The 15,934-nt window shown below is 41.1% G+C and overlaps 1 protein-coding gene across 1 annotated transcript in view; it reads left to right on the top strand.

The window, feature by feature from the left end:
* Positions 1-15,934, top strand: part of RSF1 (remodeling and spacing factor 1) — a 61,372-nt gene that overhangs the window by 22,101 nt on the left and 23,337 nt on the right. The window contains exons 2-6 of the mRNA XM_065076304.1: positions 3,451-3,542; positions 7,593-7,685; positions 8,354-8,559; positions 10,090-10,247; positions 13,884-15,589. Of these exons, the coding sequence (XP_064932376.1) occupies positions 3,451-3,542; positions 7,593-7,685; positions 8,354-8,559; positions 10,090-10,247; positions 13,884-15,589 (2,255 nt within the window). The remainder of the gene's footprint in view (positions 1-3,450; positions 3,543-7,592; positions 7,686-8,353; positions 8,560-10,089; positions 10,248-13,883; positions 15,590-15,934) is intronic.

Below are 15,934 nucleotides of genomic sequence, written 5' to 3'. Positions count from 1 at the left end.
ATTTTTAATCAGTTTTCAAATAACAGATTGTTCCCATCCTCCCTCCAGACCAGGGCTTTGCCTGTCATCTACATTTTGTTTTCCACCTTTATTTCAGTTTTGCTTAGGTGAGTGTTCAGCTGTGAGCGTATTAATTTTGGCAGGGAAAATAGAAGTGGATGGGGTTGTGGTTATGGGGGAAGGTGTTAATGAGAACCCACAACAAGGTCTTTAATTTGCGGTTGCGTAGGTGTTGGAAAGCTACGGCTTTTCTGACCAGATGATGAGGTTTCCACGTGTTCATACTTTTTCCTCTTCCATTTCAGTTTTGTCTTTCCCAGATTTATTAAAAATATGTGACTGATGTATGGGACGTTCCCCGAAATGCTGGAGTTGGTAGAATAATGTTAAAAGGATATTTATGAGAAGAACCTGCCCTCCGGGAAAGTGCAGGACTTAACAAATTGGGCAAACTCCACCAGAAGCCCTTTAATTGTACATACAGTGACTCACTCTTTCTGATTCGTGGCTTCTTCCTATGAACAGTCTATATTTTTGAATATCTAGCAGATGGTACCACGGTTTAATTATATTTGATTATTGGAAAGAGATTTTCTTTGAAAACGGCACCATTTCTATTTCTCTGCCAGTTAAGTGGATTCTATCAAAGGTTTAGAGCGCGCTTTCCAGAAAAATCAAGGTTTTATAGAATTTTGAGACTGTCATTCAGATTTGGGGCTTTTGTGTATGTCCTATCACCCTTTTTTGGCCAAAATCTTCTGCGGAATCGCTGTTATGCAAGAAAGATGGTTCGGATTGTGCCTTCCCTTATGTGAAACTTAAATGCAAAACATTACTGGGTTATCTGTGAGTTCCTGGAATGAATTATGCAGGTCCCGCTTGAATGCTGATGATATTTTAAAACGGAGATGATAGTCTACCGTTGTCATTTTAAAAGAACCAAACACCACAACCCCAAAGTAATTGCATCTCATGTTCGTTATCTTTGGTGTGTTACAAGTAGGATTAGAAGAGTGTTGTAACGATGAGCTGTATTGATGCCCCGCTCTTGTCAATAAATCTATATTCTGAACAGTAAGTTAAAGTTACGGCGGCTCGATGCATTTCGGAGATGACTGAAACGTTGGTCTCATTTTCTGGTCCACTTGTACTCCTTGCCAAATACATGTTCTGGGGAAAGATGGAATTTCCACTGCTTTTTAGGTGGTATTTCTGTGCAATTCGGGTGTACACATGAGCCGGGTATTATTTCCAGGTACTTTGGTTTCAATACCGAGTTTATTTCTCCATCCCGTTGGCTTCTTCTCCTGGTCGGGCTGCACTTCACACGTTCCCTGGTTTCTACCTGCAAACCAAACATCAATTTTCTTCTCCAAAACTCCCACCTCATTCCTGAGAACAAGGAGGACAATGTGCAACTCCTCTAAGCCCTTATAGGGAACCGTCGAAAAACTGACCTAGAGATCCTGTTGTTAATATTGTTACGATACACGCAAAACATCTCAGGAGGGTTATAAATTGGGAATGAATTTGATTTTTTTGGTGGGGTTTATTTGTGAAAATAACCACAGTGATACATTGTCAATACCCTGGAAATGCAAGAGGTGGAATCTCCAAAATCAAAGTGAGGTTTCTAGAGGTACTGACAGAAATCACAGTTGAGTGCTGAGCAAGGATGTGCATAATTACTTCCCAATTGTTGGGTTTTTTTCTCCTTCTAAGACTAACAGTCCAGCAAAGATTGTTGCAATGACTGGGGATTTGATTAGTTGAAACAAATCACCCAGGCTTCTTGAAACTAGGATTCCAATCAGTGTGTACCCATCAAAAAGAAATCTGATTAAAGCCAAGCGAACAGAATAAAAGATAGAGAACAAAAACTTTGATCCGGCAAGATTTTGAATGCTTTGGCACAACTCCATGTCACACGAACACAAGCAGAGTTTTAATTCTGTGAGTTGACTTTGATAGAATTGCTGGTGTGTGTAAAGTGCTTTGTGCTTAATTTTGTTGGTGCCAAAAACTCAGCACCTATCGGGGTTAAGACCTGAACTTGTTCCTCTTAAAATATGTGATAGTTTAATATTAGAAAATGCATCAATTTTTAGGAAAGCCAAGGGGCAGATGTGTTAGGTTTCTTTCATAGGTAGTGGTAATGGAAACAGTATGAATGGAATAAGAGATACAAAGTTGGGGCTAGTTTAGAGTTGTTTACAATTAATTCATATTAAAAAGACATCTCTTTTGGGGTACCAGGCTGCTACTTTATGTATTTATTAAAGCAATTTGTATATTAAATTTCTGACTGCAAACCAGCAGCGATGATTTGAAATGACACAAGTATTTCCATCCAACAGCTATTTCACCTACTCCCTCTGTTCACCTGCAAATTGAGGCATTTTTTGAAAGAGAAATATCAGGTGGAATCAAATTAAATACTGAAAAGATTGACACAGATATTAAAATGTTGTATAAAGAAATGGAAATCTCAAGAAATGTCAGTAATGTCTAGTTTAGAACAAACACATTTGGTGTCCCAGCGGTTCATCCTGTCTCAAGTCAATGCCACAGGACCAGCAGAAAAATGGTAATAATAAATTAGGCTTATACAAGCTCTTGGGTAAGACACTTTTAAACAGTGTGTGTGTAGAGTAATGGAAATGCTCTCAGAAAATACAATTGTATGGAAAGAGTAGAGAAATAAAAATACTTAAACTTTGTTTCTTTAAGTTTTTCTCAACAAATGACAAATGAGAAAGCTCACATTAATAATTACGTAGGTTTTTTTTAAGTGATACTACTCTCTAGCTTATAAACAGTGATGTTCTGCACATTTGCCACTTGGTGGTGCCAGATCGATTTCTAAATCACAGATGCGAGTTTAGACAAGATGTTGGTGTTGTATCCAAGGCCAAGAGATAAATTTAGTTGGAAAACTTTGATTTCTGATATTCCTGGTGTGCCCCAGATCCCTCCCTACCCCTCTGGTGCAAGAGCAAGTATATAGCAAAGCTACACTTGTGAGGACAGTGTTTCTGGAATATTTCTCCCACACCACACACCCAGCCAAAAATTGTCTGGATTCCATGATATCCCAGGTTGGCTTTGGGGTTTCTGGAGGTGGCTGCAGGTTGTGCTGCTCTCAGGGGTGTTTTTGTAGGTGTTTGACATCATTACTGCCCCGTTGTTGTTTTAATTGCATAGTTATCACTGTTTTCTTGTGTTTAAGGAAGGGCAATGATCACCCTGAATATAAATCTAAACAATAAGACTCACGTGATTAAATGAACCTTCCACCATCTCTCAGTGATGGGGCTGCTCTTCAGCAGAACTTGCTATATGTTTGATTAAAACTTCTCAGTTTGTTTCAGTGTTACGAGTGTTTAACATTGAAGTATATTTGCACCAGACTAACTTCTTTTTTGCTTGTTTTTTCTCTCTATACCGCAGTTCCAAAAGAATTGGTGGAGCTTCACTTGAAACTGATGCGAAAGATTGGCAAGTCCGTCACAGCCGACAGATGGGAAAAATATCTGATCAAGGTACAATATCATTTTATTCCACAGTGTTGGAATGTGGTTGTGAGGAGCTGTTGGGATGAATTACGGTGAGCCCTGGGCCAACATCCATGTGCATGCCCAGACTTTATGTAAGATCCCAGCTTAACTTTCAGTCTGTCTAGACTTGGGTAAAAATGTTGAAGAGTATACACTGTCACCCTTCTCGTAAAATACTTCTTTGAGCCTTAAGACCCTAAATAAAGGAGATTTCGTAGCCTGCAAACAGGCTCAGTTGAGCAGAGAAATTTGCACAGTAACAATTCATTTTGATACCAATTGTCCGGATCTGATTTAATTATTGTGGTTTGCTTGGTGCTCATGCAGGGACTAACCGCACAGAGTTCTTGTAGCACGTGTTAATAATAAATGAATGTGATTGATATCTGCGTGCTCAGAATGGCACAGCTCGGTTGAAAATGTCATTATGCCTCAGTGAAAATGCAGCATCCCATCATTTCCATAATTCTATATTGGTATTTTAATTGCGCCTGTGCCTTTGTTGGCACCTCCTATGCGAGTAGTTTTCAGCTTAAAGAATTTATGCCGCTTCCGAAAATAAAAATATACAGAGAATCAAAATAAATGGGTTACCATTTCCCCTCTGGATATATTCCATATGCCTTTTGATCCACAAGAATGTAGTCTGGGTACTGTCTGCACAGTCATGATCGCTTCTTACTTAGAAATACAACCTGATGGTAATAGCAGCGATACAAATAATGGCACTTCACAGAATCCCAGAATGTCAGGGATTGGAAGGAACCTGGAAAGCTCATCCAGTGCAATCCCCCCATGGAGCAGGAACACCCAGATGAGGTTACACAGGAAGGTGTCCAGGCAGGTTTCAATGTCTGCAGAGAAGGAGACTCCACAACCTCCCTGGGCAGCCTGGGCCAGGCTCTGGCACCCTCACAATGAAGAAGTTTCTTCTCATATTTAAGTGGAACCTCTTGTGTTCCAGTTTGAACCCATTACCCCTTGTCCTGTCATTGGTTGTCACCAAGAAGAGCCTGGCTCCATCCTCCTGACACTCCCCCTTTCCATGTTGATCCCCATGAATGAGTCCCCCCTCAGTCTCCTCTTGTCCAGCTCCAGAGCCCCAGCTCCCTCAGCCTTTCCTCACACGGGAGATGCTCCACTCCCTTCAGCATCTTTGTTGCCCACTTGGCAAATCCCGTTGCAGTTTGTCCCCTTAGGTGCTATCTGGAAGCTTTACAGAGACAGGGATTTGTTTTGAGGTTTGTGTAGCCTTAAAATGATGGGTTTAGGACTGGGAGTATGTCAGGAAATAACCTGAAGGGCTTTAGGTTAAATCCAACCTCTTAAGCAGTTGTAAAGTATTTAGGATGATGTTTTAAAATAACAACGTAATCATTAATGTAACTTCTGCACATTACCAAGTACTGTGCTTATTGAGTTGTGTTTAAAAGTCTTTAATATACCAAAAAGCCATTGCAGCAAGGTAGAGAAAACCCAACTCGGAGCAGTGAACTTCTGTACCCACCGATGCCACTTTTACCACTTGTGTGGTGAGCAGAGGGAGAAAACAAGTCTACAAGGGGTAGTTAGAAAGGATCTTCTTTCAGGAAGTGTGGAAAAGGTGGGAAGGAAACCCTCCCATGCAGTCCTGTGAGGACCCAGTAAACAGTGATGAATTCTGCTTCATTTAACCGTCTCCAGAGCTAACTTGGAGCTTATTCTAGCCAGTGGTTCAAAGGAACCTTGAAGAACAAAGGAATTTGACTATAACTCGTTAGAGAGGTATGCTAATATTGTCCTTATTTTGAAGTGGTATAATTAATTTAGGAAAACAGAGTATTGGGAAATGCCCCAAAAGCCAGGAAAAAAACTGAAAAGGTGTGGAAGCATCGAGAGCGTTCTTGTCGTGTTGTTTGATATGTTATTGACATACCCGAAGAGGCAACGTTGACCTGTTTTGCCTTTGTTAGAAACTACTAATGTGATGCTTTGATCATTCCAGACGTGACCGTTTTCTTATTTAGGAGGAAACTTTAAGTGGAGGGTGTTCCAACTTACATGTTCTTTATATGTATATATTACTAATGTTTCATTTATATACCAACTGTTTATAAGATAATGCTTTATTTGACTGTCATGCTTATAAAGAGCATAATAAAAATTGTCTCCAGGCCGTGGCTGCTATTTTGACAGATGAATGTATTTTGGGTTAGGAAGTGAAACGTGGTTGTTGAGAGTTCTGTCCCTTCGCTCTTCTGATGGTGAACTGTACAGATTGGTTCACCAGCAGGCTCACTAGTCCTATATGAAATCAAATAGCTGCAGGGTTCCAGAAATCTGACTTTCCCTGTGCAAGGAATGTACATCATGAATGACCGAGGTAACGAAATGGCTTGTCCTAAACATTTTAGCAACTAAGAAGACTGCGCAGCTCAGTTGTTTTTGTTCAAGAAACACATAGTTGAGTTAATTCAGGCTGCGCCGTCTTCAAAATGCTTTACTTGACTATCGTCAAACATATTCTGTGGTTTTGTACAGATAAGATTTCTCTGCACTGCTCCATCTGGAACCTTCAGCCTTGTAATCAGCATGTTCTGCACACAGGTTTTTTTTCTGCCCCGATTGTTAAAATTGATGGTACCACCCAAGCAGATTGTGCCTTTCACCTTCTTGTTTTCATCTTTTAAAGGGAACATTTGGAGCATGGTAATGTTGAGTGTCAGGTGCCATCGTATCTGCTTTGGAAATATTGGAGAGGGAGATAGTTCAGCATCTGTTGCAGGTTTGGAAGGTGCTGAGCACTCTGAAGGGTGCAGGAGGTTTTTGATGGGTGTGAAACATCCCTCTGTGAAGGCCGAGGTGGAACGTTTCAGCAGAGAGTGAATCAAGGGGATCAGTAGCTCAGGGTTGTGACAGTACTTGTCAAGAGGAAACACAATCATCGTGTTTTTAATTGTCAAAACATAGTCATTTGAGTTGGAACAGATGTCTGATGTCTCAGAGCTTTTGCTTTGACAACCACGCACTTGAAACTTCTTGTTATTGCTTTTGTACTTAATGAGCAAGTAATGGACTGGGACATGCCCTTAGCAAGGGGTTTGATATACAGCACCCTTGGACACATGGTGTGGATTTTGCGGGTGTCCTGTGCAGGGACAGGAATTGGACTCAATGATCCTTGCGGGTCCCTTCCAGCTCAGGACATTCTATGGTTCTGTGGGGCAGGATTGCTTGTGAGCAGGGAACACTCACTGCTCTCTCCAGGTTGTAGAGTCAGAGTATGATTTACAACGTGGCTGAGCTGACCTAATTGCAGCCTTACCCTTGGCTCACTTACAAACCGGTGTCTGTACTAGGGGTAGCAGAGGGTAAGTCGCACAGAGGAGGGGCAGCTGCTCTGGTTTTGGTTGTAGCGCAGGTGGACTTTTACAACACGAATTAGCTGATCTGTAGCTGAAATTTAGGGTTATTTTTGCTGCCGTTTCTAGAGAAAACTGCTTTCAGGTGTGATTTACAAGTTCCTAAGTAGCTTAGCGACTGTATCTCCTGTTTAACAATAATTTGGTGGTTGGGAGACTGCACTGTTTTAATGAATCCATTCAGCAGAGCTTTATCCTCTACTGCCACTTTTTTCATCATGTGTTTTTTCTTTCCCACATTGGTGTCGTTGAATTTATTTACTTTAAGTAAATCAAAATTCCTGATACTTAAGATATTTTAAAATATTTATCAAATGGCTCGAGGCCCAAGATCTGTAGTTTTTTCTGAAGCATAAAAATTCCACAGCATGGAGTGAATATTAGTTGTTAGTGTTATCTGCACATCGGTTGTAGGATTTGGGGGCCCAAGAGAGCTTGGCAGCTGATGTAAAGACACGTGATAAGAAATCGCATCTACTCGAGAGAATTTATATTCTAAATAGATAGGTCAGAAATAGAAAAATGGGAGATTTTGCACAAGAATAACTCCTCAGTTCAGAGCTGTATTTAATATAAAAGTTAAAAGTTACCTTTATGCACTAACCCGAGCAATCTTTTATTTTGTCTGTGACAGATATGCCAAGAATTCAACAGCACTTGGGCTTGGGAGATGGAAAAAAAAGGCTACCTAGAAATGAGTGTTGAATGCAAACTGGGGATTCTGAAGGTACAAATTCATCAATGAAGGTTCTCAATGCCTTTTTCTGTATTCACATAAATATCTTGGCGATGTGGCTTCTTCACTCACTTAAACATCTTGCAAATTTAGCTTGACTGAGCCGTAAGTAGATATTTTAAATGTGGAGCTGATCTTGGAGCTGACATGATGCTCATGGCAATGGGTTGGGGCCAAACCGTATGTGACACTCTGCATATTTATCACACTTTGTATGAAATTTGTTTTGCACTTACTGTTTTGTCAATAGCTATTTACCTGTGCAGTACGCTTGAAAAAGTGTTTATTAACTTGCAATTAGTTAAGCTTCCCTGCATTCCAAAGGCAAAGATGGGTTGTCATCTTTTCAAGCCTTGAGAAAACCGTCAGGGTTCGTTCCAAGTTATGCGCATGTATTCTTGTAGAGTGAGATCATTGGTACTATGTAAAAAATCAGATCAAACCAAACTTCTGAGCTGGCCAGGAATAAAATTAAAAATACATAATATATCATTTAAAAACAACATGGTCTGGAAAATAAACCAGTAGCTACAGTGAACTTACAGATCCAATAGAGTACTAAAAAGTTGCAAATTCCACTGAAAGGAACTGAGCTGATTTTTGTATTTCTGCGTATATTTTGATGTTTCAACAGTTCTTCCACCTTCTCATTTTTTCAGTATCTCTGTGAATGTCAGTTCGATGACAATCTCAAGTTTAAGAACATCATTAACGAGGAGGACGCCGATGCCATGCGCCTGCAGCCCATCGGCCGCGACAAGGACGGGCTGATGTACTGGTACCAGCTGGACCAGGAGCACAACGTCAGGATGTACATAGAGGAGCAGGACGACCAGGACGGATCCACCTGGAAGTGCATTGTTAGGTATTCCTTTCTTTGGTTTTCCATGGGTTTTGCCTTGTTTTTTCCCTTGGTTTTCCTATTTTCTCCCTATTTTTTCTTTTTTTTTTTGCTGGGAACGTTCTGACCTTCCACACTCAGCAGAAAAACACAATAATGCACCGTAAAATGTGAAATAGCTTTAAATTCACGCGATTCTACATCTCAGAGTTGTTGCACTTCCAAGCTTCTTTTTATTTTTTTCCTGTAAACCTGGGCAAAATAAATTGCTGAATGTTTACTTTGAAAAAAGAAATTGAGAGTTTAATTATTGCAGTCCGTTAGGAAAACAATCACTCTGTTTAATCATTGCTCAAATTCATTATTCAGTAAGGTTTTGTTTTTTATAGCAAGATGTCCAGTGTAAATAAGGTTCCAGTGTAAGTTGGGGAATGACCTATTAGAGAGCAGTGATGGGGAAAGGGACCTGGGGGTCCTGGGGACAGCAGGATGACCATGAGCCAGCACTGGGCCCTTGTGGCCAGGAAGGCCAATGGTACCTGGGGTGGGTTAGAAGGGGGTGGTCAGTAGGTCAAAGAGATTCTCCTGCCCCTCTACTCTGCCCTGGGGAGACCACACCTGGAATATTGTGTCCAGTTGTGGCCCCTCAGTTCCAGCAGGACAGGGAACTGCTGGAGAGAGTCCAGCGCAGGGCAACAAAGATGCTGAAGGGAGTGGAGCATCTCCCGTGTGAGGAAAGGCTGAGGGAGCTGGGGCTCTGGAGCTGGAGAAGAGGAGACTGAGGGGTGACCTCATTAATGTTTACAGATGTATAAAGGGTGAGTGTCAGGAGGATGGAGCCAGGCTCTTCTCGGTGACAACCGATGATAGGACAAGGGATAATGGGTTCAAACTGGAACACAAGAGGTTCCACTTAAATATGAGAAGAAACTTCTTCTCAGTGAGGGTTGCAGAGCCTGGCCCAGGCTGCCCAGGGAGGTTGTGGAGTCTCCTTCTCTGCAGACATTCCAACCCGCCTGGACACCTTCCTGTGTAACCTCATCTGGGTGTTCCTGCTCCATGGGGGGATTGCACTGGATGAGCTTTTCAGGTCCCTTCCAATCCCTGACATTCTGGCGTTCTGTCAAATAAGGAGTTAGAGTGCACAGAGATTTGCACGCATAGGGATTCACAATCGTTTTCTCATTGTCTTAAGTAATTGAGTTTTGTAGACTTCTCTGTTGTTTTCTATATGTGTGAAAAAAGATTGCTGAGAAAAAACAGCGAGGATTGATAGGAGGATAATAAATAAAAGGATGGTAGTAGCTTGGATCCAGACCCAACAGGCTTGGGATAAATAAGGTCCTTCCATAGAAGTGATTTTATTGTGATCTGGATAAATTGGAGTTTTCCTCAACATGAAGTTGCTCTGGTGGGAAGGACGTTTCGCTGTATAGAATGTTTTCAGGGCAGTGTTCACTTAAACAGATGGTGTATGTTGTTTTTTATTATGAATCCCTTTGGGTTGAGTAAGTGGCTTATCAGACAATGTGTATTTATTCTTCTTTTGTTCAGAAACCGCAACGAGCTCGCCGAGACCCTCGAGCTCTTGAAAGCGCAAATTGATCCCGCCCTGTTGAAAACCAACAGTTCTCAGCAGGAGAATTCATCACGTGAAAGCCCAAGCATAGAAGATGAAGACACCAAGAAGGGCGAAGAAGCATCTACACAAGGTTTTCTGCCTTTTTTTGCAAATTTTAAATATCGGGCTGGGGCATCGTTGAAAATTTTAGCTTAATGGAAAGTCAATGTGTTAGATTAGGACTTAAAAAAAAACCCAGCAAAACCAAACAACAAACAGAATGTTTCTGTTCAAAGTAAATAAGAAATGCTTTGAAATTATATTGTTGGAAGTTTTTTAGTGCATGTTTAGGCTCAAGAGTTTATTTGGAAGAGCTGTGTATAAATTGGTTTCTAAGTCATTTTGGTTTTGCTGTACATCTTGTATAGTATTGTAAATACCCATCGTTGTGTGGTTTTGTGGGGCATTGAACTGTTGTCAGACTTGACCTCATGAATGTTTACATATATATATATGCTGCCCAGGGAGGTTGTGGAGTCTCCTTCTCTGGAGACATTCCAACCCGCCTGGACACCTTCCTGTGTAACCTCATCTGGGTGCTCCTGCTCCATGTGGGGATTGCACTGGATGAGCTTTCCAGGTCCCTTCCAATTCCTGACATTCTGTGATCATTTGGCTGTTCTAGCAACATGAAAATGTTAAAAAGACCTGTGCAATGCCATGGTTGAAATCCATACAGTGTTTGGTATGTTGTTTTTACTTTTGAGTTTGCATCAAAAAAATACAGATTATGACCTCAAATATTTCACAATTGACATGGTTTTTCAAGTAGGCGTGAGCTTAAGTTAAAACAATTTAAATACTAAAATAATGTAGAAGTGGTCCTTAGCTGCTTCCACTGGATTGTTCTTATTAGCAAACAACCTTTCTTCTGTCTGTAGTATCGTGTCATTGCACATATTTAACAACTTACCTGACTTGATTGTGAATTGCTTTTATTTAATATTGGTTAGCCTGAAATATTTTGTGTTATAAGAATCTGATCTTTTTTAAGTTAGGAAAAGGTAAAAGCTTGTTACTCCAAGTCATTTTACCCCAGATACTGCCTGGTACTTTAATTTTGTTAAAATAAAGGACAAGATTTTCACAATCAGAAACAAGATTTAAAGATTCCACTGTGTTTCCCTGAAAAAGAAGACAAGGTCTTATGTTTTTGCTCCAAAACTTTTTACTTTTTTAGATGTTAAGCTGCTTGGACACCATTTAAATTGACTTTTTAAATGAACTGTAACTAGGGCTTATTTTTGGAGTAGGGCTTATTTTGAGCATCCTCAAAAATCCTGCAAACTCATGCTAGGGCTTATTTTTGGGGTAGGTCTTATTTTCAGGGAAACAGGGCAGTATGTGTTTCTTCCAATCTATTGAAGTTAACTGGATATATGGAATTAGCCAAGGCCTGTCTTGGTTCTCAGTAGCAAAAAGACTTGCTATTTTGCTCGTATTCTTTGTAACAAAGAGTGTGGAACAGAAGAAATAAATACAAGAGATAAAATTGGAGTTGTTGTGGAAGCATTAAAAGGCTACTGTAGAAACTGCAGTAAATGGTGAGGAACACCAGCAGAATTGTCTTTTGGTCTAAGGTATTTTCAGTATATAACTGTGCAAGTGAGTGATAACACGACCTGTGTGGCTACCAACAGTGCAGAATTAATTCCAAGTGCTGATTTGCCTTTCTCTCACTAAAAATTGGTCAAGCCAGCGTGAATCACCTGAGCGAGATCTCTGCTTCAGATAGGACTGTATTTACATTGCGTAGATGAGGTTCCTAGGCACATGGTTGAGAGGTGGACTCAACAGTGTTGGGTTAACGGTTGGATTCGATGATCTTCAAGGTCTTTTCCAACCAAAATGATTCTGTCATTCTATTCTATAATACGATTCTGTGAATTCAGGAGGAGCCATAAGGCACAGTGAAACTATATTGGAAGACTTGATGCCTGTTGGCTTTGGCCACTTCCCAAATAGCATTAAATTAGTTTATAGAAAAATCAGGTAAACCGAACCAATGTTTTTTTTCCTAGCCTGATTGATTGACCCGAATAGTGTTAAGACAACTTGTGCATCAACTGCCTCATTTTGTGTATGACAGAATCATTTTGGTTGGAAAAGACCTTTAAGATCATCAAGTCCAACTGTTAACCCAGCACTATCAAGTCCACCTCTAACCCATGTCCCTAAGAACGTTATCTATGTGTCTTTTAAACCCCTCCAGGGATGGTGACTCCACCGCTGCCCTGGGCAGCCAGTTCCATATATATGTATGTATATTTCACATACGTATGGATTTCACATGTGTAGGTGCAGTTCGAGGAGTTAAACCATAGAACAACTGTTGATTTTCAGTATGGAGAAGTCTGGGAATTCTGGTGATCCTTGATGTAATTTGGGGGAAAGCAGCAGGTGATGGGAAGAAATAGTTGAACAAAAAGGTGAAGGGAGGGTGGAAGAATTTGGACACACAAAATATCTCACTCGTATAGCCAAATGTCTTTAAATAGGCAGCTTTTTTGTTACAAGGGCTCACTTGTGTGACAAGAGAAAAAAAACCAGCCTTGAGCCTTCCAAATGTTATTTGTAGATGCATTTGTTACTGCTGTACTAATTGCTGAGTCTTATTTGCAGACATGCTTTGTATTTGAAAAATATTATAAAGCCTATAAGTTCTTCCTCACCGCTCTTTTCTAAAATGCTTGTTTTCTTTAATGTAACTAAGTTAGCTGTCACGTACTTTCCCCCCTCCAAACTCCATTTGGAGTTACGGCACGCTTGCAATAATGTCTTCCAGATGGTAGAAGATGCTGTTGTGATATATGTAGTGCTATTATATTTGCTTTTTCTAATTAGTGCTATCCCTGGCTGGCTCCAAAAGTATGGTAAAGGAACAAAACTGAGGAATTAAGAAGCTGTGGTAATGATAAATTAACAGGCTTACATACATAGTGACAAAATATGGTTTCTTCTGAATGCTGGAAATGTGCTTTAAATCTTAATGACCTAAAACTGACTTAGCAAAGTAGGTATAACCTTATTTTGTAGTCTGCAAGGTTTTCTGGCATGTGCTACTACTCACTGAGCTTGTTTTAGAAGCAGGAGATGAAGCAAATGTAGAATATTGTCTGTTATTGTGTTTTGATAGTCCATAGGAGATGTAGGCATTGCCCAGGGAATTGAGATGAATTTTGCCATAAGTTGTAATGTTGAGTGTCTCCTCTTTCTCTGAACCATTGATATACAACAGTTGAGTATTTCTTGAAATAAAAACGTGCACAAACGGGACTGATTTCTCTTGGGAATTTCACTTGAAGACCGTGGATTCGCACCCCACGTTCTGGTTTGTGAAGTAATTCAGAAGCTCAAGCGAGACTTCAAGTCGACGCTTCGTGTGCCCATCACTTAGGTTTTATGTATCCTCTGAAAGAATGGTGGTACTACTGAAGAAGGGGCTGAGACATCCGTAAAAAGGAGGATTAAATCTAGAATTCTGCTGGTAGCGACTGAAATTGAAGTTTGTCTTGGTATAAAATTAAACTGAGCTGTGATTCTATACCTAAAAACTGGCAACACACTCATTTACTGACAGCGTTAGACAACCAGGCTCCTCCTCATTCATTTGTGGGGGAGTTTGGGTTCATTGGGTTTTTCAGATCTGCTTTTTGTTTTGATGGATGCTCTTTGTAATCCTTTGTGTGTCTTGGTCATTTCATACTTGGTTTTCCTCTGTTGACAGAAAATCAATTAAAAATCAAAGAAGAAAAAGAGGAGGTGGAGGAACAGCCAATGGAACTGGAAAACCTTCCTCTCCCTGTGGTCAAAGAGGACGAAAATGCGCTGAAAATTGAGAAGGTGGAAGAAAAAGAAATTATAAAATTGCCAGTAATAGTAAAATTAGATAAACCTTCAGAATACAATGAAGAAAAGCAAAGTGTCAGAGAAGAAAGCGACTCCTTTAAAGAAAACGTCAAGCCTGTTAAGGTAGAGGTGAAGGAAAACAAACCAGAACCAAAAGACTTGAAAGAAGTAAAAAGCTGTACGGACAAAATAGCAGCTCATGAGCCGGAGAGGTTGGAATTTTGTGTTAATGTCAAAACTCCCCAAGAAATTGTGGAGAAATCTGTGGAAGAAAGCGAGAAGCTTAAAAACGACCAGCAGGCAAAAATACCCCTTAAAAAGCGAGAGATCAAGCTGACTGATGATTATGACAGTCCCATCAAGGGGCCCCTGTGTAAATGTGTTACCCCAACGAAAGATGTTTTGAAGGAAGAGGGGAAACCAGAAGAAGAAGCTTTTAAGAGAGTCCCTACGATTACGGCTTTATGTCCCGATGGGAAAGTGCTGGTAAATGGAGAGGTGAGCTGCGAAAAAATAAGCCCGAGCGTCATACAAAATGCGGCCGAACGCTCCGTGAGCACAAAGGAAGAGAGCGGCTCATTGAAAAATGGCAAAAGTGAGGAAAAGGTGTCGGACCCCCTCAATTCTGTGAGTAAAGTCACAAAAACGTGCGAGGTCGAGAAAAACACGGTGACTGTGCTGAAGGAGATTGGGGCTGCGGTCTCTGAGGTTTCTAATCAGAAAGTGCCTTTAAAGGAGGAATCTAGTCCTGTGGGAAAAGAATCCCTGGACAGCGCGACTACCGAAACGGTCGTGGAAGAATCTGCGCATTCGGAAGACTGTGCCAAAATAACCGAAGAGAAATTAGCCGTGCAAATCAAAAAGGACGGACTGTCGCCACCCAAAGAGTGTTTAGAGAAGTCCCCAAAGGCTTCTAGTCCTGCAGAAATGCCTGTGCTATCCGATGAAGAAACTCTGCAAAGTAAAGGGGAGTCTGAGGAGAAACCTGATTCTCCAAAAGCTGCTGAGATGCCTCCAGCGTCTACTTCTCCCCTTCCTTTAGAGAAACCTGTTTTGGAAGAGGAGGGTTCTCATAGTAAACCAGCTCTACCCGAGGAGAGCAAAGTAGAAGAAAAACCCAGCCCTGAAAAACAAGAGGAAGAGATGGAAACTGCCAAGACGGAGCCGGATAGATTAGATGATGCCCATGCTTCTAATCTAGAGGATTCCTCGGAGAGTAAAAAGGAATCTCCGCCACCTAAAAGCAAATTTAAATATAAGCTAGTTTCTGAAGAAGGAAGCTGTGCGACAGATAATAAAGAACTAACTTCCGAAAGACAGAAAGAAGGAATTAAATTAACCATCAGGATCTCCAGTCGAAAGAGAAAGACGGAAACACCACCCGAAGAGGTCGGCGTTGGCCGCACATTGAGGCGATCGCCGAGAATATCCAAACCCACTCCCAAAGTTGTGGAGACGCGGGATCAGAAAGCGGACAAAAAACGGCCCGAAGAGGAGGAGGAGAAACCCGCGGCGGCACAAAAACCTGAACGGAAAGAAGATGCAAAAAAACAAGAGAAGGAGCCAAATGCCAAGGTTAACAAGGTAATACAGATTTATTAGCCGGGAGTAAAGGGTGCCCACAGCCTCATTTATAAGGAGAATAAATATGTATGTAGGAATATTGAGGGTTGGTTGGTTGGTTGGTCAGCTTTGGAAAGGAACAGGGTTTGTAATCCAGCTAGTGGACTTGGCAAATCTAAAACAACACCCCCTGAGTCCTCTGGATTTATTAGACAGAGGCTTGGTGGTGGCTGGTGGGTCCGTTTGAGGATGCTCGCAAACCACAAAGGGGTGGGTGGTCAGTAGGTCAGAGAGGTTCTCCTGCCCCTCTACTCTGCCCTGGGGAGACCACACCTGGAATATTGTGTCCAGTTGTGGCCCCTCAGT

Source organism: Columba livia, chromosome 1, assembly GCF_036013475.1.
Source record: "Columba livia isolate bColLiv1 breed racing homer chromosome 1, bColLiv1.pat.W.v2, whole genome shotgun sequence".
In the NCBI taxonomy this organism is placed as follows: domain Eukaryota; kingdom Metazoa; phylum Chordata; class Aves; order Columbiformes; family Columbidae; genus Columba; species Columba livia.
The sequence above is the reverse complement of the archived record's forward strand: the minus strand, read 5'-3'. Positions and strand labels throughout refer to the sequence as shown.